The 25,029-nt window shown below is 39.7% G+C and overlaps 2 protein-coding genes across 2 annotated transcripts in view; both read left to right on the plus strand.

Moving 5' to 3' along the window:
• Positions 1 to 2,447: 2,447 nt before the first annotated feature.
• Positions 2,448 to 25,029, plus strand: part of mrps6 (mitochondrial ribosomal protein S6) — a 34,539-nt gene continuing 11,957 nt past the window's right edge. Inside the window, exon 1 of the mRNA XM_008107548.3 lies at positions 2,448 to 2,582. Coding sequence (XP_008105755.1) covers positions 2,538 to 2,582 — 45 coding nt within the window. The 5' untranslated portion in view covers positions 2,448 to 2,537. The remainder of the gene's footprint in view (positions 2,583 to 25,029) is intronic.
• Positions 2,470 to 23,069, plus strand: slc5a3 (solute carrier family 5 member 3). The gene is made up of 2 exons (XM_062975076.1): positions 2,470 to 2,582; positions 13,541 to 23,069. The coding sequence occupies exon 2, from the start codon at positions 13,838 to 13,840 to the stop codon at positions 15,983 to 15,985; it is 2,148 nt and encodes a 715-aa protein (XP_062831146.1). The 5' UTR covers positions 2,470 to 2,582; positions 13,541 to 13,837; the 3' UTR covers positions 15,986 to 23,069.

A 25,029-nucleotide genomic window follows, 5' to 3' on the forward strand; every position in this document is an offset into this window, starting at 1 on the left:
GAAATTTGGGTACCACTTATATGTGGCGGGCTAATTTATGACACCATAAAAATCATCCAGCCGCTGTTGGAATGAGGAAGTGCCGTCACAGTGGATGATGAAGCAGCTGCTCCCCTTGTGGCCGGAATCAAGAATACCCTCAGGAAGCTGGAGAAGGTTTAAATTGCCTCTGTGTCTGTCTCTGTTCTGTGTTATATGGCATTGAATGTTTGCCTTATACGTGTACAATGTGATCCCCCCTGAGTCCCCTTTGGGGTGAGAAGGGCGGAATATAAATACTGTAAGTAAAATAAAATAAATAAATGTGATTTTCCTGCTTCTTGGCAGGATGGGGTTGGTCTGGATGGCCCACGAGGTCTCTTCCAGCTCTAGGATCCTATGATTAGTGGGAGTTGGGAGTTCAAAACACTTGCCCATGCCTGGTGGATATGGCTGCTTCCATACTTTGATGTGGGGAAGTATATTATATGACTAGCTGTGCCCAGCCACGCATTGCTGTGGCGAAGTATGGTGGTATGGGAAATAAAGTATTGAGGAATTGGTGGTAGTTATGGTAAAGGGTAAAGGTTTTCCCGTGATATTAAGTTCAGTCCTGTCTGACTAAGTGGGCGGAGCTTAGCCTTTTAACTGGCAGCAATTGGATAAAAACAATTGTTCCTCTCCCTCTAATTAGGACTTTATTTTTCTTCTTTTTGTTGTATGAACGTAGAGGCATGGATGAGGGGTTGTGCTGCCAAGTTTAGTGTTTCTGGGATGTGTAGTTTTGTTGTTTTGTCCTAGGCCGAAATTTCATTACCCTTTTATATATAGACTAGCTGTGCCCGGCCACGCGTTGCTGTGGCAAAGTGGTGGTGGTATTGGTTAAAAGTTGTTGTGGAATTTTTATTTGACGTTATTTGTATTTTTAAAAAATAATTTTATTGTAACTTATCTTTTTTATTTATTATATTTTATTTTGTTGTATTATTTTTAGTTATTTTGTTATTATAGTATTTTATTGTATTAATTTTTTTAGTGTTTTTATTATATTATTTGTATTTATTTTATTTTTTATTCTTTTATTAACACTGGGCTGAGTGGGTTGCTAGGAGACCAAGTGGGTAGAGCTTAGAGCAGGGGTCCCCAAACTAAGGCCCGGGGGCCGGATGCGGCCCATCGAAGTCATTTATCCGGCCCCCATGGCACAAGGGCAGAAGGGGGTTAAACTAAATGACCCAAGGGGTCTCTTCTTCTCTTACAACCATTATTATTATTATTATTATTATTATTATTATTATTATTATTATATTTTATGACACAACAAACAAGATAGATATGCTGGATTTCATATCACAAAATCACATTATTATTATTAATATTGAGGCTGGGTGGCCATCTGTCAAGGGTGCTTTGCTAGTGCTTTTGATGCACAAAGGCAGAAGGGGATTGGACTTAATGGCCCAAGGGGTCTCTTCCAACCCTCTTTATTATTATTATTATTATTATTATTATTATTATTATTATTATTATTATTAACATTGAGGCAGGGTGGCCATCTGTCAGGGGTGCTTTGCTTGTGCTTTCAGTGCACAAAGGCAGAAGGGGATTGGACTCAATGGCCCAAAGGGTCTCTTCTAACGCTCTTTGTTGTTGTTGTTGTTATTTTATTGTATGACACAGCAAACAAGATAGATATGCTTGATTTTTTATTATTATTATTGTTCGGTGGCCAACTATAGTCCGGCCCTCCAACGGGCCGAAGGATCGTGAACCGGCCCCCTGTTTAAAAAGTTTGGGGACCCCTGGCTTAGAGCCTTCTAAGTGGAAGCAATTGGATAAAAGCAATTATTCCTCTCTCTCTAATTAGGACTTTATTTTTCTTTTCTTTTTGTTGTATCAACCTAGAGGCGTGGATGATGGGTTGTGTTGTCAAATTTCGAGGTTGGGGGGCCTGTAGTTTTGTTGTTTTGTGGGTCGCCGTGATGCCATCACTCTTTTATATATATAGATAGATAGATAAGATAGATGGAAAAGTGGGATAACTCCTTCCCCTCCCCAAAGTATCCAGCACAGGAGGGATCTCGTCTCCGTGTGTATGTGCGTGGCCATTGGGAGGCCTGAGTTCCACGTGTGGGGCGCCGGTGCCTTCCCACGTGGAGAGTAGGCGGGGAAAAAGCGGAGGAGGAGGAGCAGCGGAAGCCTGCCTTTGAATGGAAATTTCCACTCCCTGCAGTGGTGACCGCAGCCACGGCGAGGAAGGAAGGAAGGAAAGAGAGGCGGGTCCGAAAGGAAAAAGCGGGGCCCTGCTTGCTTTCTATTTTCCCGAGGGAGGGCTATTATTATTATTATTACTACAGCAGACTAGCCCTCCCTCTTTGGCTTGGAGAACGAGAGAGAGGAGAGGCTGAAAGAGAGGGAGGGAAGCAGGAGCCGCATCAGCGCCTGACGCCAGCAAAGAGGCGGCCCTGCTGCTGCCTCCGCGCCGGCCTTTTAAGCGCCGCCGCCTCCCTCCCGCCGCCTCTTCCTCTCCCCGCAGCCGCTCCTCCTCGGCGCCCAAAATGCCCCGCTACGAACTGGCGTTGATCCTGAAAGCCATGCAAAGGGTGAGTCCCTGTCCCTGTCCCTCTTTCAGGTGGGGAGGAGGAACCCCTGCCCTTGCCTGCCCTCCCACCTGCCTCCCAGCCGCTCCTCGCCCTGCCCTTGCTTCCCTTGTCCCTTGCCTTCCTCGCAAGCCCAGCCTTCCTCATCCCGGCTTTGCTTCTTCCCTCCTTTCCTCTTCCCCCCACGTGGAAGGCGCATTGAAAGGGATCGAGATCCAACTTGGGCCCCCCTTCCAGTTCTTTTGGACTTCAACTCCCACAATTCCTAACAGCCGGTAGGATTCCCCCCAGGCAGGAAACAGCCAGGCTTTGAAGCTGCAAGGCTATTCAATGCAACATTCTCACCTGCCTCAAACCGTCAAGAGTTCTTTCTCCCACCCTGGACATCCCACCCCACTTGCCTAGTTTCCAACAGACTTCACAACCCCTGAGGATGCCTGCCATAGATGTGGGCGAAACATCAGGAGAGAATGCTTCCGGAAGATGGCCATACGGCCCGGAAAACTCAGCCACCCTGTTAGCAAAGGTGCGGAGTTGGAAGTCCAAAAACACCTGGAGGGAGTACCCAAGTTTGCCCATACCTGATACAGAGAGTTCGCTATGCAACACGATTTTTGTTCCTGGGTTCTAAATGCCATTTCCTAATGGGTTGTATCATAAAAAGTTATTCAACTGCAACAACTTTGTGTTTGCGGGAGAGAGGCACCCAGCAGCACATGTTAATATAGTTTTTCAATGAATATCTTATCCAATTCAACATGGCAGCTACAGCAACGAAGTTTCTGGAGTATAACAACTACTTTCAAAGTACGTGCCGCACGATTAAAGAGGAAAGGACACTTTCAAACCAGGAACAGAATCCCCCCCCCCCCCCCCAAATTTTGTTTCATAGTGTTATCAAAAGCGGAAGGGGCAATCTGGGAGAGGTGTTCCTTTAGGCCAGGCATAGGCTCTCCAGGTGTTTTGGTCTTCAGCTCCCACAATTCCTAACAGCCCAAGTTTGCCCGTGCCTGCTGTCAGTGGCTGTTGGAGGAGGTCGCACCTGCTTTACGCAGGGAATGACCTTGAATGCCACTTTTGTGCCCTGGCCCAGCTACAGAATTCTTGGACTTGCAATTTTGCAGTCTTTCGCCTTCTCTGCCAAAGAGTGTTGGTGCCGCACCAAACTACAACTCTCATCATTCCATAGCATTGAGCCAAGGAAGTTAAGGTACTATCGAACTGCATGAATTCTACAGAGTAGATCCACACACAAGCTAGTTAAAGGAGAAAGCAAGCCCTTTCTATATCTGCAGTAGACTCTAGGTCAGGCATGGGCAAACTTCAGCCCTCCAGGTGTTTTGGACTTCAGCTCCCACAATTCCTAACAGCCAGTAGGATTCCCCCAGGCAGGAAATAGCCAGGCTTTGAAGCTGCAAGGCCATTAGATTCTAATCAAAGTGGCCAATTGAAACATTCACACCTGCCTCAGGCAGACAGCTCTTTCTCCCACTTTGTGTTTCACAGATATATAAACCCCACTTGCCTAGTTTCCAACAGACCTCACAACCTCTGAGGATGCCTGCTATAGATATGGGCGAAACGCCAGCAGAGAATGCTTTTGGAACATGGTCATTACAACCCGGATAATTCACAGCAACCCAGTCAGTAGGCTGTTAGGAATTGTGAGAGTTGGAAGTCCAGAATACCTGGAGGGCTGAAGTTTGCCCATGCCTGACCTAGGTTAACTAGATCTCTTAAGCAACGGGCAATTTAAAAAAAGAATTGAATACTGCACTCAAAAAGAATGTTTTTATAATACTGTAAAACTGTTGCATTTGGTTTTCATTACTGTATTTCAATATTATTGTCAAGTCAGTTCACACAGTGGTTCTCAGTCTGGGGTCCCCGGGTGTTTTGGTTACAACTCCCAAAAATCCCAGCCAGTTTACCAGCTGTTAGGATTTCTGGGAGTTGAAGGCCAAAACATCTGGTTGAGAACTACTGGTATAGTATATAAGTTAGGCTGTTTTATATAGCAACTAGAAATGACACTCAGCATCTAGTAATCCCCATCGGTGCCAATTAAGTGAAAGACTATTATATTTTACTCCCAGTTGCTTGGATTCCAATATGTGAGGAAGCATGAATGAATGCCAGCCAAATATATGGAAGAGAAAAGGTCTAGGAATGGAGTTTTGAGCCACTAATGGCAGGGATTTTTGAATAAAGAGTACTCTCCTCCATTAATTATGCTCCTAGAGCTCTCTCAGTGGTGAGTGAGGTTGAGAAGTAGTGGAAAGCCAGATGAGTCCCTCCCCTCCAGTGTTTTTGTTGGGTGATGGGTGTAACTGGTGACCTGTTACAACACAGGTGGGGTGCCTTATTTGAGCGACTGAGGACTTTTCCAGACAGGCCCTATAACCCAGGATCTGATCCCAGGTTTTCTGTTTATCCCAGATTATCTAGCAGTGTGGACTCACAGGGAGGGCCTGTGGTGCCCCAAGAGAGCTGGCTTTTTCAGGCTGAAGGACCATGGTTGAAGCCCTTGCAGGGCCAGATAGGGTTGGCAATTTCCATACAGCTAACCATGAAGAGTTGACTGCTAGGTAGCAAGATACAGTACCAAGTTAGATGGAGTTTTGAGCTGATTGGTGCTTCTGAAAAGCCAGATGAGTAAGATCTGAAATAATAGTCTTATGCACCTCCTCAACACAGGTACATTAGAAAAACAAAACCAAATTCAGACTTTGCTTTTCTTATACCAAGATTGTCACATAAATTTTGATAGGATTATGTCTTGGAATTGTCCCGCACCGATTTGATAAGAATTCATTTGAGTATAATGAGACTCTCTCCTAAATGAGTTTGTGTAGGATTAGAAACTTGAATCATGTTTTAGTGAGGATTTTTTGTTGTTTAGAAGAGGTTTCACTTTATAAGATGCAACTTCTGTTTTCTCTGCACTCCCGAACAAGTATAATAGCTTCAATTTTTCTGAAGTATTTTCCTGTTAGGAGTCAGTATTGGAGGGCTTGATTAGTCTTATTTTTGTAGTATCTGGTATGTATCTTCTACCGGTCATGTGAATGTCCACCTTATTTCCATTTATTTTATATCTGACTTCTTTAACTTGAAGTTGAGTTTTCACGGAAGCTTAGGCCCCTTCCACACAGCTGAATAAAATCCCACATTTTCTGCTTTGAACTGGAATATATGGCAGTGTGGACTCAAATAACCCAGTTCAAAGTAGATATTGTGGGATTTTCTGCCTTGATATTCTGGGTTATATGGCTGTGTGGAAAGGCCCGTAGTTGTCATAAAGTCCCAACACGAGGCACGAATGCCGTGGCTGAAAGATTTCTAAAACTTTTCTACAGCTACAGTAAAAGATGTGCATATATGGATAGTGGTATTTCATTTTGGCCTGCTACTCCCAGTAATAACGTAAAGCAGTTCAAAGTACTTTTTAATAACCAACAAATGAGGAAATAGACCTCTTTTCCACGGTGGTCCTTTGCACAAAAGAAGGTAGCCGAGGGAGACTTTGATAGTCTCCATCCTTGCCTTCTCCATAATGTTGAAGCTTTCAGATAAATTATTTTGTTAGACAAGTTGGAGTAATTTCCTAACGTTTACCTGATACTCAGCCCTGATCTAATGAGGAATTTTCCATAAACTTGCCATGGACATAGCAAAAATAAACAAAACATTTTTCATTGGATTTGTAACGTTCAAGTAGCTTAAGGAGGAAACTGCTTTTGTATGACTTGCATTTAAATTTAGAAGTTTCAGGCTAGATTTAAACTGCCTTATATCCCGGGGTCTGATCCCTGATTATCTGCTTTGAACTGGATTATATGAGTCTGCACTGCCAGATAATCTGGGCTCAGGTTCTGAGATATAGGGCAGTATCAATCCAGCCTCAGCCTAGGAGAATTGTGTGGACTGTACTGGAAAGTTCCACTGGTTTCCGCTCTAACCCAAGGGAGGATGGTGTAGTAACACAACTTTTTTGAGAAATGAAAGAGAGGATGAAAAGGGAGAGATATGTTCTAACTGGATCTCCCATTTTGTGTTAGTCTAAACCAGTGCTACTCATAGTGGCGGCCCATGGACCAATTCCTGTCCATGAGCCATTAGTAACCTTCTGGGAAATGAACAATTGGGTTGCTGTGAGTTTACTGGGCTTTATGGCCATGTTCCAGAAGCATTCTCTCCTGACATTTCACCCACAATTGTTGCTAATGGCCACAAATTGCCAGCCTGCTGTATCAGGTAGCTTGAGAAGCTCGAAGGAAACTTTTTAAAAAGTTACTCTTCCATTTTGCTAGCAGTGTATTCTATTGGAAAATGTAAAATGTTCATGGTACTAGCTAATGTTAGCACAGTGAATGCTAAAATCCAGGAAATGGAGTTTAGAAAGCAGCTACCCATAACATTAGAAGTTTAATTTGTATTCATAAACATACAATGAAGCTGGAATCAAATTAACCTCAATATTCATTGTTGTTCTGCTATTCACCAGGAGAGGGTGTAAAAGCTAAAATTGCTCCCCAAGAGTACAAGCTGTAGGAATCTCTTCGAATTTGGCCCTGTTCATAGTAAAATTTTGTCACTGCTGTTCCCCTTGTTGAGTTAAACTTTTCTCGTTGCAAAATAAAAATGAAAATGCTTATCTAGAGATAGATTGGCACAGGCATTTGATGTAAAATTACCTAAGAAAAATAATCTCAAAATACTTTGAATTGAGGAAGTGTTTAGTTGTAACACAATATAGCCATTACTTTTTCTTTATGCTATCTGAAAGAATATAAGTTTTCACTTTTGGTGGAAGAATGCATATAGAGATATTGTTTATATGGTGTAGGACAGGCAGACTTCATTAAAGATGTAAATGCAGTACAAAGGAAAAATACAGGATAATGATACAAACAATAATTCACTAAACATTTACTTTGTTCTTCAGGCATCGTGAGTTCAAGCTTCAGTTTCTTAATCTTGGGTTAGAAATGTGAGCTTTTCTTTATTGACTGTTAAGTGTTTTATGAATGAAGTTTTGTCTGGGTAGAATGGAATAGTTTAAGTTAGAATATACTTTTCCTTTCTCTCCATATTTTAGAAATTGTCCTTATTGCTGTTGCCTGCTATGAGGCCCTCTATTGATGATTTTGAAAATGGAACCTCTTCTTGAATATTGCTTTTTTGTCTAGGTGTTTTCATGTTAGACTGAATTAGATGTAACTAATTAGCTGGTCATCTCTGTTGAAGACCCGTTGCTTAGAGAAGTGTACCTTGCACTACAGTTGTACAGTGGTTTGCTGCCATATTATCTGTAATGGCTTCATTCTAAGGAGATGTGCGTTTTGTAACTTGGTGAAGTACTTGATACTTCTTGCTTGAACTACAGTACCAGATGTTTTTATCAGAATGTTTGTGTACTTCATCAAAACACCAAGATTTCCCTAGGATAGAGGATTGACAGTTTAAATAACATGAAAATGCTATACTAACTAGAGTAAATAGCAGTGGAGTAGGCCAACTATGTACCATTTAACCCAGGCATGGGCAAACTTCGGCCCATTTTGAACTTCCAACTCCCACAATTCCTAACAGCCTACCTGTTGTGGGAGTTGAAGTCCAAAACACCTGGAGGACCGAAGTTTGCCCATGTCTGATTTAACCACTGGGGGACAAAATGATACATTTGCAGCAGTAGATCCTTAAATAAGGGTTTCTTTCATATGAGAATGCAAGGAATACAAATGTTGAGTCAATAGGGTTTAGGTTTGATAATTCTCACCTACATACCCCTTTCATTGTTCTATTCTTACCTGCTTTACATGTGTATATTTAAGGACATGGCCTGCTGTCATCATGAAATCTAGAGCCTCCAGTGGCCTAGGGGTAAAAGCCTCGTGACTTGAAGGTTGGGTTGGTGACCTGAAGGCTGCCAGGTTCGAATCCCACCTGGGGAGAGTGTGGATGAGCTCCCTCTATCAGCTCCAACTCCATGCGGGGACATGAGAGAAGCCTCCCACAAGGATGGTAAAAACATCAAGACATCCGGGCGTCCCCTGGGCAACGTCCTTGCAGACGGCCAATTCTCTCACTCCAGAAGCAACTCTGGTTGCTCCTGGCACGAAAATAAAAAAATCATGAAATCTGAAAACCATGTCTACATCTAGCACAGATCTTATTTGTCTTTCTGAGAAAATTTTCAAGATTCTAGCACCTTTTAAAACCATTTGAAGTAATTTAGTGATGAGGTCAAATCAGATAAAGGGATCAGGAGAAGGCAGCTGATTCATATCCTCATGGTCCCAACTAAAACATATTTTATGAGACTTTATATCAGTGGTTCTCAACCTGTGGGTCCCCAGATGTTTTGGCTGTCAACTCCCAGAAATCCTAACAGCTGGCAAACTGGCTGGGATTTCTGGGAGTTGTAGGCCAAAACATCTGGAGACCCACAGGTTGAGAACCACTGTTTTATATGATCAAGAGAAGGTTTATGAGTGAATTCCTCTTGATGTGTACGAGAGGTGTCAGGTTATCCATATTTCTAGCCTTAAGATTTTATGTTAGCTCAAAAAACTAATTTGTAACGTTTTAGGGGAATGTAGTTGGATGTTACTGAGAGGATGGGATTCATAAAAATGCATAGGTGAGTAGAATACCTTTCTGCTAGTGCATATGTACTATCCTAGAGTACCGCAAGGACCTAAAATAGGAAAGAGGGAAAGGGAAATCTGCAGTTTAGGTTTCATTATCTCAATTGTGCCCAGAATTCTATTAAAACACAATTCCTTAGTCAGATCCTGGATTTATTTGTAAAGTTCAGAAAACTTCAAATAATTTGAGGCACTTGCTTCCTTTTTATCTTCCGTTTTATTTTTTGCATGAATTTGTTTTTGGGTTAAATTTAAAATACTGTATGCCTTCTTTTATGAAAAGGTAAAATCAGAGTCTTAGACATAAATTAGTTCTTGAGTCACTATATTGTGTGCTAATATGCTAGCATTTCATACAGGCTAGATTGTAAGCAGTGAAACATGATCCAATCTACCAGGAACAATATGGTGAGGAGTTAACATTTCTGTTGCTATGGGATAACGTTTGATAACATTTCTCAGATGATATTAATCTTGCATAAACAGTTTCGTAGTACAGGTAAGATTACCTATCTAGAAATATAACTGATTAAGCTTGTAAAAAGATTTGGTTTTTATTGCTTTATTCATTTACATTTATTATGACTGTAGTTGATATTATTTTTGTACTTGAAAATTCAATATTTGTGAAATTTTACAAATTGAGATGTTCCGTATTATAACCAGTGATAAGTGGAAATAATGGTACTTTCATTAACCAGTGCAGTGCAATATGTAACCTTGGTGTAGTATGTTGAAGTTTGAGTGCCATATTTTTTGAGTTGGATGCCTCTTGAGTTCCTAAAGTAGGGTTGTTTGTAAAGAATGCTTTCCTCTTTGTTGTCTGGACAAATAACTGGCATTTCCATATCCCCTTGGTTGGTTCAGCTTGTGAATTGTCTTCAACGTCCATTGTACATCACTGTCCTAAAATCGACCACAGTTGAATTGGGTGTGTTCATGGAGATATCTGTAAGTTAAATAATAACACTTAAAGGGTCTAGCTCAAGGCCTTGGAATACAGTAGCTTATAAAACATAAGTCTTACATTTTAATTTTTTTAACTGTATGGGTGTATGAACCATACATACTGATAATTTAGTGATACTCTAAAATAGTAATCTTATTTCTCCTTCATACATTAGAGGTATAGTCTTTCCATGTAGGGCCCTTCCACACAGCCATATAACTCAGAATATCAAGGCAGAATAACCCACAATATCTGCTTTGAACTGGAATATCATAGTTCACACTGCTTGTGTGGGATTTTATTCAGCTGTGTGAAAGGGGCTGTGGCCTCCATTGAATGTCCTCAGCAAATATGAATTGAATGCTACATATTTAGGTTTAGGAGCTTTTAAATGCTATATGTTCCATAGTAGATAAATATTTAAACAGATAAACAGCATTGTGTCAATGCTATAACTGCAAGCATCCTTCAGTTTCTTCTTTCCTTTCATAGTAATTTGGCCTAGTTTTAACTGTTGACATGAATTGCTACAGGAGTGTTGTCTTGCTCTTTTCATGTGGAGCTCCTGGAGGAATGGGAGAGGGATTGGTCCAAATAGGAGAGGAGGGCTGTGAAGGCAGAGTCAAGAGAATGAGAGAGAAAGTGAGGAGGCAGAGCCATGCTATTGCTGCTTGGCCTGGTGGGAGGAATGGTGTTACCTTTCCTCTTTTCCCCTCACTCTCCACAGTGGGGTTGAGTTTGATAACCTTGGAAGGAGGAGAGTTGGTGGCTGAGAGGTGGAAGTGCCATCCTCAAAGCAGGCATTCACAGGGCAGGAAAGTCCATGGAAAATGGACTGGATGCCTGTTTTCTTGGCTATCCTTCTCCCCAGGACAACCACTTGGGTTGCACAAAGTCATATAACCAGATTTCCTCTGCCACCTTCTTTTTCTTCCTCCTCCCCCCACTACTCCAGATCTTTTCAGTTTTTCACCTGAGAGTTGATCCAAGCAAACAGAGAGAAGGGATTTTTTTTTGCTCTGGACAAGAGATGCATTGTGGATATTATAATGGGTATCTTTACCCATTTACTTCTTTCTTTTATTCCTGAATTCTTTCCTTCTTTTTTATCAAAGTTAGAAATTTATATTTTTTTTAAATAAATACAAATAATTCATTAATAAAAACTTTCCCCAATAAACAAGTTTAGTCTCTCAATGACAGCCTGCTATTCCTCCTTATAAAGCTTACAAACTCTTCTTCTTCTTTCCTTCCTTCTGTTCTTATATTTCTGTAAAAAGCCCATAACACTTTATCAAGCCTTCCCAGATCCCTTCATGTGTGGGCATTGCAGCCCTTTGAGAGTCAATGGGCCACAGGCTAGGTACCGTTCTTTGAGGTTAATATTCAGTCTCACTTCTTCCAAAGTAAGGAAAACACACAATGGATGCTTGGCAGACTACAGTGGCAGGAAGGGTTCAGCATTGTGTTATACTCAGATCACACTACAGAACATGGGAACATAGAAGTACAAGATGTGAGAAAATCTCACTTAGATTTCCATGCTAAATTTGCCGTGTTGGCCAGGCTTTCTCCATGCTTGCTTCCCACACCGCCTCTTTAAAAGAACCAACTTCTTTGGACAAGTTCTATAAGATATGTTCAAAGTAAGCAGCGTTTATTTATTTATTGTGTCAGAAACGAATTGAGCATACAGTTATAATGTATAGACAAACCACAAACTAAGTTAAAAACTTGGCATTAAATAACCATTGATCAGAAGCTGGCCATTTGGAGTGCCTCTGGTGTCGTTGTAAGAAGGTCCTCCATTGTGCATGTGGCAGAGCTCAGACTGCATTGTAGTAGGTGGTTTGTGGTTTGCGCTTCTCCACACTTGCTTGTTGTGGACTCCATTTTGTAGCCCCATTTCTTAAGGCTAGCTCTGCATCTTGTGGTGCCAGAGCTAAGTCAAAGTAAGCAGTAGCACCATTGTGTTATACACTGCAGCATATACAGTATAGTCTCGCTCATCCAACATAAACGGGCCGGCAGAACGATAGATAAGCGAATATGTTGGATAATAAGGAGAGATTAAGGAAAAACCTATTAACATCAAATTAGGTTATGATTTTACAAATTAAGCACCAAAACATCATATTATACAACAAATTTGACAGAAAAGGTAGTTCAATACACAGTAATGCTATGTAGTAATTACTGTATTTACGAATTTAGCACCAAAATATCACGATGTATTGAAAATATTGACTACAAAAATGCATTGGATAATCCAGAAGCTTGGATAAGCGAGTGTTGGATAAGTGAGACTCTACTGTAGTTGCACTTAGTATAGTTTGCCTCTAGTATATAGTCTGCTAGGGAGCTGTGAAACACTAGAATGGCAAGACATTGACCAATTTCTAACATGATTGATTCTGATCCATAAACCTTTCTGACTGCTACATGTCATTCTCTTTTATCTTCAGCCTTTGTGTGCTGTATTGCCTAGATTCTTCCTATTCTCTAGCTGGCCTGGGCTCTTCCTCAGGGCGGTTTTATTGTAAGCCGCCCTGAGTCCCCTGTTGGGTGAGAAGGGCGGGATATAAATATTGTAATAAATAAAATAAATAATTCCTCAGATCATTATCTATTAATTACTGCTGTTTTCCTACTTCTGCAACAACTGTAGCTGAAGAAATGCAGCACAGTGCAATTGTATGACAGTAAAGCAAGGTGTCTAAGAGGGAAAGGAAGCATGACAAATGTGTGTAGGTGCTATAATGCTACCTTATCTCTCTAATTTGGAAAGAGCAATGATCGTAGTAACAGGGATAGTTTGGAATGATAAATGATTTTTCTGCAGTAGACTAAGATGCTCCCACTCCCAGAATTTTTTTGCAGTTATATAGTCTGCTTTTTGATGAAGTTAATGTGACACGGTGGCATATTGTGTATACTATTTGCAGCATTACATGGTGACACCAATTGCCACATCACAGGTTTGAAATCATTTGAGTATTGAAATGAATTGTACATGTATTGTTCTTCTATATGACCAGAATAAAGTTTTGGCTGTTCCTGTGTGGTTTTTATCATTTTGAATCTCAGAATTTTGTTGGCCAGGAAGATTCACATTAAATACTGCTACAAGCCTGGAACCCTAATTTTAAAGAAAAGAATACACGTTCTGTCACTTTATTACAGAACTTTGTTTTGTATTCATTGAGAGTTATGTCTTGCATGATGCAAAGTTCTACATTACTTTTACAGAAGAAGAAAAGCCGTGTTTAGCTCCTTGTTATAACAGTTCAAATTTTTCTGGTACACAATGAAAGCCTTCTCTAATTCAATCTTTGTCTTTTGTCTTTGCTGCCTTGCAGGGTTGGTACAGTAGGCTTCAGTAGACTTAGCTGCGCCTAAGAATTTCTCCTACATCAACAAAGTTAATGGTGATGCTCTTGTGGATTGGCGAATAAAAGCTCACGTTAAATATTTCAGAAGCGGAGAAAACAAGTTTTGTCTTCTCAAAGTTGTACACAACCACTACCATCAAGACAGCAAACCAATGGACAAAGACTTTGAACCAGTGTGTTTGTAAAACTAAAGTGATTTATCTTACTAAGGCTTGAGGTTTGGGATTTGGACATCAACGCTTGGAAGTTACTTTGTTTACAAACATGAGGGCAGCTTTGGAACCAGCAGACATTGCCGTTGTGGCACTGTATTTTGTGCTTGTCATGTGCATAGGCTTTTTTGCTATGTGGAAATACAATCGAAGCACTGTAAGCGGTTACTTCCTGGCAGGGCGATCTATGACATGGCTCGCAATTGGTGCTTCCTTGTTTGTGAGCAACATTGGGAGTGAACACTTCATTGGACTTGCAGGATCTGGAGCAGCAAGTGGATTTGCCGTAGGCGCATGGGAGTTCAATGCCTTAATGCTTTTGCAGCTCTTAGGATGGGTCTTTGTTCCAGTTTATATACGATCTGGAATATACACCATGCCTGGGTACTTATCCAAACGATTTGGAGGTCATAGAATTCAAGTATACTTTGCAGTACTGTCTCTAATACTTTACATCTTCACCAAACTTTCAGTAGACTTATATTCAGGTGCACTATTCATTCAAGAATCGCTGGGTTGGAATATTTATTTGTCAGTTATTTTACTGATTGGAATGACTGCATTGTTGACAGTGACAGGAGGTCTTGTGGCAGTCATCTACACAGACACGGTCCAAGCTTTGCTTATGATTATTGGTGCCTTCACCCTTATGATCATAAGTATTACAGAAGTTGGAGGGTTTGAAGAACTTAAAAGAAGATACATGTTGGCAAAACCTAATGTTACATCTATCTTGTTGACATATAACCTCTCCAATACTAATTCCTGCCATGTTGATCCAAAGCCTGATTCACTGAGAATGTTGCGTGAACCAACGGATGAAGATATACCTTGGCCTGGTTTCCTTTTGGGACAGACTCCAGCTTCTGTATGGTACTGGTGTGCAGACCAAGTCATTGTTCAGCGTGTTCTAGCAGCAAAAAATATTGCTCATGCTAAAGGATCTACTCTAATGGCAGGTTTTCTAAAGCTTTTACCAATGTTCCTTATAGTTGTTCCGGGAATGATTTCACGAATACTATTTCCAGAAGACATTGCGTGTATCAATCCGGAACACTGTATGCAAGTTTGTGGGAGCAGAGCAGGATGCTCTAATATTGCCTATCCACGTTTGGTAATGAGACTCGTTCCTGTTGGCCTGCGAGGCCTTATGATGGCTGTTATGATTGCTGCACTGATGAGTGATCTGGATTCTATATTTAATAGTGCCAGTACCATATTCACCCTTGACATCTACAAACTCCTCATAAGGAAGGGAGCGTCATCTAGAGAACTGATGATTGTTGGAAGGGTTTTTGTTGCTTTCATGGTGGTAATAAGCATTGCTTGGGTCCCAATAATAGTGGAAATGCAAGGAGGCCAAATGTATCTGTATATCCAAGAGGTAGCAGATTATTTGACACCACCAGTGGCTGCTATATTTCTTATGGGTGTATTTTGGAAACGTTGCAATGAGCAAGGGGCCTTCTTTGGTGGAATGGTTGGTTTTGGTTTGGGAGCTATTCGACTGATACTGGCATTTATATATCGTGTCCCGGAATGTAATCAACCAGACACTAGGCCACTCTTTATCAAAAGTGTCCATTATATGTATTTTGCTACTGGGCTGTTCTGGATCACTGGAATTGTGGCTGTAATAGTCAGCTTTCTGACACCACCACCATCAAAGGAGCAAATTCGGATGACAACATTCTGGTCTAGGAAAAGCAGGACAGTAAAAGAAAGCACTTCTGTGGGCAATTCATTGACAGTACAAGAGAAAACCATTTTAAAATACAGTGAAACCTCCAATCCTGTATCTTCAAATGGAAAATCTGAAGAAAATGTTAAAAGTGATTTACCAGAAAATGTCAATCTCCTAATAACTTGCAGTGATGAAAGCAATCCAATGATTTCTCTAAGTAACTCTGAAGTTGAGACACCAGTTGATTGTTATTCTAATGGCCAGGCAGCTCTTATGGGTCAAAAGAAGACTGAGAAGGAGACAGAAGGTGATGACCAAAACAGGAAATTCTTAGATTGGTTCTGTGGTTTCAGAAGTAAAGGCATGAATGATAGAGCCATCCCAGAGAAGGGGGAAGATGAAACTGTTTGTCTACAAATGCTGGAAGAGACCCCCAAAGTTAAATTACTACTAAACTGTGGACTAATTTGTGTGTGCTCACTTGGAATATTCATGTTTGTTTATTTCTCTTTGTGAGCAAATGTTTAATTTAAGAGTATACTCAAAAAGAATTAGATGGTTGCTGGAGAAATATTTATATAAAATGTGTGTGTTTATGTCTTACATCTCAGGCATCTTTTACATTATAATCATCCAAACTATTTTTTGGGCAATCTGAAAAATCATTAGGCTTTTATGTTGCAACATTTCCATTTTAGCACAGAATCCTGGGTAATTTACTTTTGAGTGCTAAAGATGGAGCTTTGATATACCAAAGTAAAACATTCCTGTGTTAAAGATGAAAATTTACAGTACACTCTCAAAGGTCTAGCAAAAGTAGATTCTATGTTAAGGATAGAGAAAGTACCATTTCATATTTGGTCAAGACACTGGGTTCTGAAGAATATTTCATAATATTTTTGAGTGTGAGGTGATGCTGTTCTCTAGATTGTTTAAATAAAATAACATTTCATGCCTCATTCCATCGTCAAATATTCAATCTAACTATGTTCCAGACAAAAATCCAAATTTTGAATGAACTTTATCTGACTTTGTAGTTCAGATAGCTGCAAATTCTTGACAACCACATCTTACAATTTTTTGTCATTTGTGAAGAAACCAATTTTTTAAAAAAGAAAACAGTGTGGTAAATTTCCGTCTCTCTTAGAATTCTATTAACAAGAAGTTATTTTAAATAGAGTAATCACAAAGAAAATAGATGCTTTCAAAGCAATGCAGAAAGGGTTATCTGGGTCATTTTTTCCAATGAAACTTAAACTTCTCCATCCTTCATAGGTGGGCTAAACTCCCATCTTGTCGCTAGTGTGGTTGATGGGGTGATTGGAATTATGTCTGGTATGTCTGTGGATCATCACATTAGAGAAAACATTTTCAACAGTGGGTACAATATGGGTTTGGTTGGTACATTCATTACTGTATATTGTGCTTTTGGCATTTTCTTACATCTGAATTTTGTTCATAAAATATTTAGCAGTGTAGTTACTCCCCCCCCCCCCCCCCCCCCCGTGTATACTGCTAGAGGGAAAATGTAGCATCCCTTTACAAAGCCAGTGTATACAAAGTCTTTATTTATAGTGTAATGGTTTGTATGAAACTCTTCAGAGGTGAATATGGAAGTAACAAATGCAGCTTGTCAATTTCCTGATTATAACATGATCAGTTGTAAAAACAATATTGTATGATTCTTAGGTTTGTTTTTTTGTTGGTGAAGTGGGTAAGCATAGAGCAGTGGTTCTCAACCTGTGGATCCCCAGATGTTTTGGTCTTCAACTCCCAGAAATCCTAACAGCTGGTAAACTGGCTGGGATTTTTGGGAGTTGTAGGTCAAAACACCTGGGGACCCACAGGATGAGAACCAGTGGCATAGAGGGAGAGAGTAGAAAATCTTAGACTTGTCCCCCCTTTTAGACCAATAAATTTGCAGTTTCAAGGAATGTTTATTCTTTCCTGTTGAGGGTGCATGTCTCCTGTAGAGTTGATTAGCATAGTGTTGCTTGTACAGAACATATTAATCCAGTGCAGGTTTAAATGTGAATGCTCTCAACTCTAACATGAATTCAAGCAGTTGTAATTTTCAGCTTCAGTACAGAGAGAAGCAATATTGGCGGTATTTTATTCATGCCTGCATTTTAATGACAGCCAGAGAAGAACTTGTTCCACCTGCAGCTGTAGTGACTGTGGTAGGAAGAAACTCACTCCTCTCTTCTCCTAGTGCTCTGAATTTTATAGATCAGATTGTAGAGTCACTTTTCTTTGGTCGCTTCAGCCCTCACCAGCAAATGGAAATGGCAGAGCACATAGTGGTGTTGGAAGCTGGCAATTATGAATGAGCTGTCAAAGGCTTTCATGGCCGGGATCATAGGGTCGTTGTATGTTTTCTGGGCTGTGTGGCCATGTTCCAGAAGTATTCTTTCCTGACGTTTCGCCCACATCTGTGGCAGGCATCCTCAGAGGTTGTCCTCACAACGTCTGAGGATGCCTGCCACAGATGTGGGCGAAACGTCAGGAGAGAATACTTCTGGAACATGGCCATACAGCCCGGAAAACATACGACCCCAATTACGAATGAATTCAGAACTTTTAGAATAGTGGTTCTCAACCTGGGGTCCCTAGATGTTTTTGGCCTACAACTCCCAGAAATCCCAGCCAGTTTACCACCTGTTAGGATTTCTGGGAGTTGAAGGCCAAAAACATCTGGGAACCCCAGATTGAGAACCACTCTTCTGTATTCTGTTATGGCATTTGTGATTGATGATACCAATCCAAGTTATGCCTGGAGGCTTTTGCAACCTCCACTGTTTTAAGATCTGAGCTGAAATGTGCAGTATAACAAGAAGTATACCACTGTACTTTAGTGTTGAGAGGTTTCTGGCCTTCCAGATGTTTTATGTGAACTACTGTTCATACTGGCAGTATTGAAAGGGAGCTCCAATTCAACAATTGGAAGGCTCCAGGTTCCTTCTCCCATGTTGTAATGGTTAAATCCAGGGAGTTGAATCTTGACTAATGACAAAATTTGGAGAAGGCATTTCTTTGTAATTTTCCTTAAACATTGCAAATTCTTAAGGCAAGTTTCACAGCAACAGCTAACAATATTCTGGAATTACTTAAAAATAAACAGGAAACATTTTAATTGGTGATAACATGTTGCCCTACCTTTTCTCTTATTGTGTCAGTGGAGCAGCTTGCTCACTAAAGGGACACTCATTACTAAATGGTTGTAGGGTATGAGCAGGGGAGTTAAGTTTGCTGAACTCTGCTTCAGCGTTGTTGAACTTTAGATGGAGCATGTTGTGTAATGCACTAGAGAGACTTTGGTTTAGATTTTTCTGTTCATAAGTACATACATGGGGAGGTTCCTTGTGCATTGGGCCAAGAACCTCTGTAAACTAGTGGCCTTCTTCGGGCGAAGGGAGTGAATAATGTCACTGCTGAGTACGGGAGTGTTGTTTTTGCCAGCACTTGCAAGGATGGCTGTCACTGAAAAAGTTGCCAGCTGTCATTGTGCAGGTGGGCTAGCTCAGGGATCTCATTGGCTCCCACCGTCCGGTCGTCTTAAGATGCCTTGCATAGACGAAGCCATGTCCCAGGCTTTACTGCCACATTAAAACAGCAATGTCTAATACTCCCTCTGTCCTACTCCCCAAGCCACTTAATAGTTTATGCAGTATTATGAATGTAAATGACAGAGCGTGATTTGGATCTATGTTACTGCTTAATGCAATACAGCCATAGTCTATGTAACGGTTAAGTGCATAAACATCTAAATATTGGCTACAGTTTAAACAATAATGGAAAACGTCACCAAAATCTATAGAGGAAATGCATGCTGATTTATCCTATTTGAGCCTTTCTGTTCCTTCACTATATGTATATGGTTTGTGTAGCTTATATATCATTGTCAGATTTAGACAGCTACTTTATAATTTCCAGTGTTTTGGCAGGTTTGAAACAGAGATTGCCTGTCAGTTTAAAATGTCAAAGGCAGTGAGCAGGTAACATTCCTTGCCCCGCAGTATCATCTTTGAATGAGGGCCACTATAGGTCAACACAATCCTAAGAAAGAGAGGGTGAGCAAAGGGGCTATTTTACTACCGGGGTAAAATAAATTACTATTTTCCTTCTTCCCATGTTTGGTCTTTTGGGGCAGGTTCAGGTGAATAGCATTAGCTAAACCAAGTTACCCAAGACAATAGGTAAATGAGCTTGTTAACTACCTTTGCTTATAACAAAAGACACCTTGCTGAGCATGCAGGGAAAAGGAAACAAAGGCATTGGCAAGTTTCCTCCTGTTTGTGAAGAAGGTAAAGAAAGCAAGTGAATCCTAAATCCATTGCAGTTTGTTCAATGGTCTAAACTTTATATGTCTGTAGAACAGATAACCATCCCAGCCAGTCTGTTAGGTGATAGGCTAAAACCTGGCAGGCCTTGCTGTTTGTCTTTTTAGCTGAAGATATCCTAAGTGTAACTTATATGATGTAACCTCCTAATTCAGTCCTTCTATGGTTGCAAGAACCATGATCAAGTTGGACTTCCTATATTCCCTTATTCTTACTACTGAACATTCCTTTTAGAATATCTTGTAATCATTCTGTTTACTTCAAAATAAAAAAGTGAATCTGTAATAGCTTGTTATAGTGCCTTTTAGTAGCAAAATATAACCTTGTTAGGTTAGGGCATCTCATCTGTGATGAAAATACATATTTGTTCTGGTTCTTCACATTTCTACTGATACCATGAGGAAGCCTTTATATTTTTCTAAATCCTTCTCGTATTTTTCTTTGCAATTTTACCGTTAAGAAAGTATTAAAGTAGCAGGTTGTAGCCTACATTCTTCATGGTATGGTACTGATTTGGTTTGCTTGAAAAAAAGGTGTAATAACACTGCTTCTGAATAATAAAACTGTGCTATGTATTGCCATATTTCTGCATGTCGAATTATATTGGCTTCTGCTACACAGCATTCTTTGGAACAGTGGTTCTCAACCTGTGGGTCTCCAGGTGTTTTGACCTACAACTACCAGTAAACTGGTTGTTAGGATTTCTAGGCGTTGGAGGCCAAAACATCTGGGGACCCACAGGTTGAGAACCACTGTTTTAGAATAAAACAAAATGCCCCAAAGGAAAAAAAAATGAACATGTAATAGTTCATAATGAACCCTCTTGATAGTTGTTATAAGAGGAGCTCTAATATTATTTTAATTCAGTAAAAATTACCATTCCTGATTCGTAAATCCTAGCAAAGTCAATTTTTGATCCATGTATATACCTCTCAACTGTCTTGTATAGACAGGAGGGATCATTGCTTACGGTAGTATAATTTGGCTAAAACTTGTGTGTTCTTGGCTGTGTCCATCCACATTGCAAAATTATGGTAGTTTGACACCACATTCACTGGCATGGCTCAATAGTATGGATTTCTGGAACAAACTGCAAATCCCAGGATAACATGGGATGAAGCTATGGCAGTTAGAAGTGGTGTCATACTTCTACAATTTTGTAGAATTGGTGACCTTGCAGTAACTTAGCAAAAATTCAGAGGGATTGCCATTATTAGTTCATTCATACTACACTTTGGGCCTCTTCTTGGTGGCTCTGTCCAATGCAGATTTTCCAATGATCAAGTTAGTCAGTTACATGGTAATGCCTTTTGGGTCTCTGACAATGTATTGTGTTGTATGTCAACATAACACTTGATTGAGCTCTACTTCAGACTTACTTTGAATAGAAATAAACAGAAGCTTTATCTGAAGGAAGCTCTGTGAGGGCTTTATATTTGCACTGTATTCAGGGAAAACATAATTTCTGTCATGAAAAGCGTTCCTTATTCCCTTTGTTGCCAAAGTTTTTCCTCACCCCACCAATACCTTGCAATCCAAAAGCAAGAGGAGGCTAAATGATTGTGTATGGCCCACATCTCTCCCTTTCTGTTCTTCTATCACAATTTCACAAATCTGAGCATAATTCTTGGACTTTGGCACCTCAACTCATAAATCATCTTGTATGTTTGAAATATCTTCCAGAAATATGGAAAGGGATAGAGTGTGGGCTACCAATTAAAATAAATATATTCGTAGACAGAAAAAAAGTGCTTTTGTTCAATCTTACACCTTTATTTTTAAATCTTTATTCTACAGTAAATTATGATGTATTGGGGTATGTGTATATATGTATCTATACGTATATGTGACCCCCCTCTCAAAGTAAACATATTAAATTCACAAATCTAGTTTTTAAAGGAAAATTTAAAGTATGGCAATGTATTTAAATTAAAAATATTGTTTTTCGGTATATACTGTATGTTTTGTGCCCTTACAAGTAAATGTTTTGAATATAAAGCTAATGGTGTTAACATGTGATATTCTAAAACAAAGGTGTGAAATGCTTAAAGGTTCTTATCTGAAAAATCGTGCATAGCTCAGTGGTTTTAATGTGTTTTTAATTAACTTTAGGATAAAGAGTAGTTTTAGAATGTAAGCATATATAACTAGGATTAATAATTTCACTGTGAGCTCTTTCAACTTTTGTTGGCAAAATTGCCTTTTCTTTCCTACAAGCACTTACTGGGGGTATTGGTTCGAAAGCAAATGCTTCATTTTTGTTCTGATTGTTATCTAATATAAATGTTCTGTAGTGACATCTGGTGACTACTTTTCCATAGCATTTATCAGCTTTATTGGGCAGAGTCAGACACTGAGTGAAAATGATGCTGACATATGACAATACTAAGTGTCTATACATGCTTTTAAATGAGGTGGATATAAAAATAGTTGCTGTGCAAAAGAAATAGTAGTCTTCTTCAAGAAGAAAGCAAATTCTTTTCTAATAGTGCTAGAGAAATACCTTTTTGTTCATACTCTTAGTTTTAGGTACAGTGTCAAAAGTGATGCTGCTTTTACTTTGTACCCTTTCGATAATAAGTATTATACTTTTAAAAGATGTGTCAGGTGTTTTTGTTTTTGATGCTCTTGTACTTTTTGTAGCTTTCATGCACATTATAAGTCAATGAATTGCTTTATTTTTTTAATATAAGAAACTGTAAAACACAAAAGATTTTACAAACCAAGACCAAATAAAATTGTACAGCTTGTTAAGTCTTTGACAACCAACTTTGAGGGGAAATGAACCAAATGAGCATACGGATGTAATGAAACTTGCTGATTTTAGAGCTCGTTGGTTAAGTTTTATTTTAAATGTCTATCTGACAAGAATGGGCATTTAATAAAATGTAATGTAGATTGAGAAGAATTATGAAAATATGTTTGTTTATTATTGCTACCGTCCATAATAACCAGTTTGTCACAGAAAAAAAAGAATGGCTTAAATGCAGAGACAGTATTGTTTGTGTGAAATGGAACTAAATTCTGATACTAAAATAGTTGGCAGTTCTGCCCCTTGTGTATATTGTTTGTTGTATAATGTATTTTGCCTTCGCAATTAGTTTTGAAAAATAAACTCTTATTATAAGAGTATGCAGATAATTAAAACTGTATTTCTTGCAGTTTACATTCCTTTTGAATATTGGATTTTGTCCTGTCGGTTATTGTATGGAAATGTTTCAAGTTCTGTACAAAGTTTAAATAAAAGTACAAAACAAAGACTTCTCAGTGATCTATTACATAAGCTTTAACTTTTAAGGGGTGGCTCATTATTCAAGTCAATGAAAATTTTTGTTACTAGAATTGTTAGCAAATTCCAGTAAAAAGGGTCAGGCTATGACCTATTAAGTAGTCAAGCAGCTGACAGCACTCAGCATTTTTACACACTTGCTGTGTTCTGTTTTTGTTCCAGAAATGGACACACTGCTGACATTGCATCTCACTGGCAGCTGTTCCAACCAGTTTCTCCCCCTCCTTCCAACTTGTAGGACCAAAACCACCAACATATTTTAATTTTGAGTTGTGACAATCCATAATAAAATATTAGGATATACATTTCAACCTCCTTGAATAGGCCAAAGCCTGTGCAGAAGTTGGAAAGTCAAATACAGGGGTTGTTAGAAAGAATGGAAACCAAGGGGTGGGTCTGGAGATAAGACTTCAGATTCCCAGCTACTCCTACCAGTAGAACAATCATGGGAATATAGGTTTAGTAGCCCTTATGCAAAATGATTGGGAACATAAGTATTTTGGATTTTGATTTTGTGCAGTCCTCCAGATGTTGTTAAAATGCAACTCCCATCAGCTCTAGGATTTGCAGTTAAGCAACCTCTGGAAGGCTGTATGATTCCCATTCTTTGACATATCCTATCACTGGCTTTCCCAGGCATCCTCCTGCAGGGTATTATAGAAAGCCCCTTACATTTTCAACACAGTAGTCTAGCTTTTGTGTGTGTGGGGGGGTGGGGGGTGGGCGGGCAAGCAAATGGGATTCTATATCAGGAGACATAACATGTCCCACCTGGCTTTGTCTCCATAACTAGAACCTCTGATGTTAACCAGTCAAAACTCAAACTTTGCAGCCCCCCCCCATGTCCCCATTCCTATATTATCGAGGAGGTTTATCAGTTGGGATGCCTCTTTTTATTTTCTTTAGCTAGATGTGCTATGATAGTCACTGTCGGATACCTCTATGTGTCTTTGGGATGGCCCTGCAGTTGCACTTGCTGTGATGTATCTTCAGATGTTTCCAACTTAAGGCAACTGAGGACTTTTTTGGGCGAGATTGTTTTAGAGTGGGCTTGCTATATTTTTGGAGAGTGTTACTTGCCCAAGGCCACCCAGTTGGCTTCCATGGTCTCCCAGTCATAATCCAGTGCTTAAACCACTATATCACATTGGATCTTATTCTTGTGCATCCAACTAAAGCAGTAGTTCTCAACCTGTAGGTCTCCAGGTGTTTTGGCCTACAACTCCCAGAAATCCCAGTCAGTTTACCAGCTGTTAGGATTTCTGGGAGTTATAGGCCAAAACATCTGGGGGCCCACAGGTTGAGAACCACTGAGCTAAATGAAAGTAGCTAGATCCACAACTGCTGTTCCCCTTATCTACCATCCTAGAAATGGCCGTGTTGAGGGTGCTGTGGTGAGTTTCTTGGAAAAGGTGCATTTCATTGTACAGTTGGAACATAAGATTAAGAATTTCTTGTTTAGACTTGGGTGCCATTTTCAAGATATTTCATTATGTACATATATGCAAATATAGATAATCTAAGATCTGGAAAAATCTGAAATCCAAAATACTTTTGATCGCAAGCATTTTGGAAAAAGGAGATGCAACCTCTAATAGATACTAATACATGGAAAATGAGTGCATACATGAGGTGAATAATAAGATGTTGACCATCAAAACACATTATTTTCTTCAGAGCCTCCTCAGTACACTGACTTCCTCCTCCTGATCAATCCGTTTTTGTTACATATGCTTAACGAATTTGGAATGAATTATTTTCATATAATATGGGGCTAATATTTAACGTCATCAGCTGACTACAGCATTGCTGTAATTTAAGAAGTAATGTTTCTTAACAGATGCCTCTTGGGTGTTAACCTGTATTATTTTAAAAGTTCATAATTAATGGTTACTGGCAATACTGGAATGTATTGGCTCATTTTAAAGTAC

This window comes from Anolis carolinensis, chromosome 3 (assembly GCF_035594765.1).
Source record: "Anolis carolinensis isolate JA03-04 chromosome 3, rAnoCar3.1.pri, whole genome shotgun sequence".
NCBI classification, from domain to species: Eukaryota; Metazoa; Chordata; class Lepidosauria; order Squamata; family Dactyloidae; genus Anolis; species Anolis carolinensis.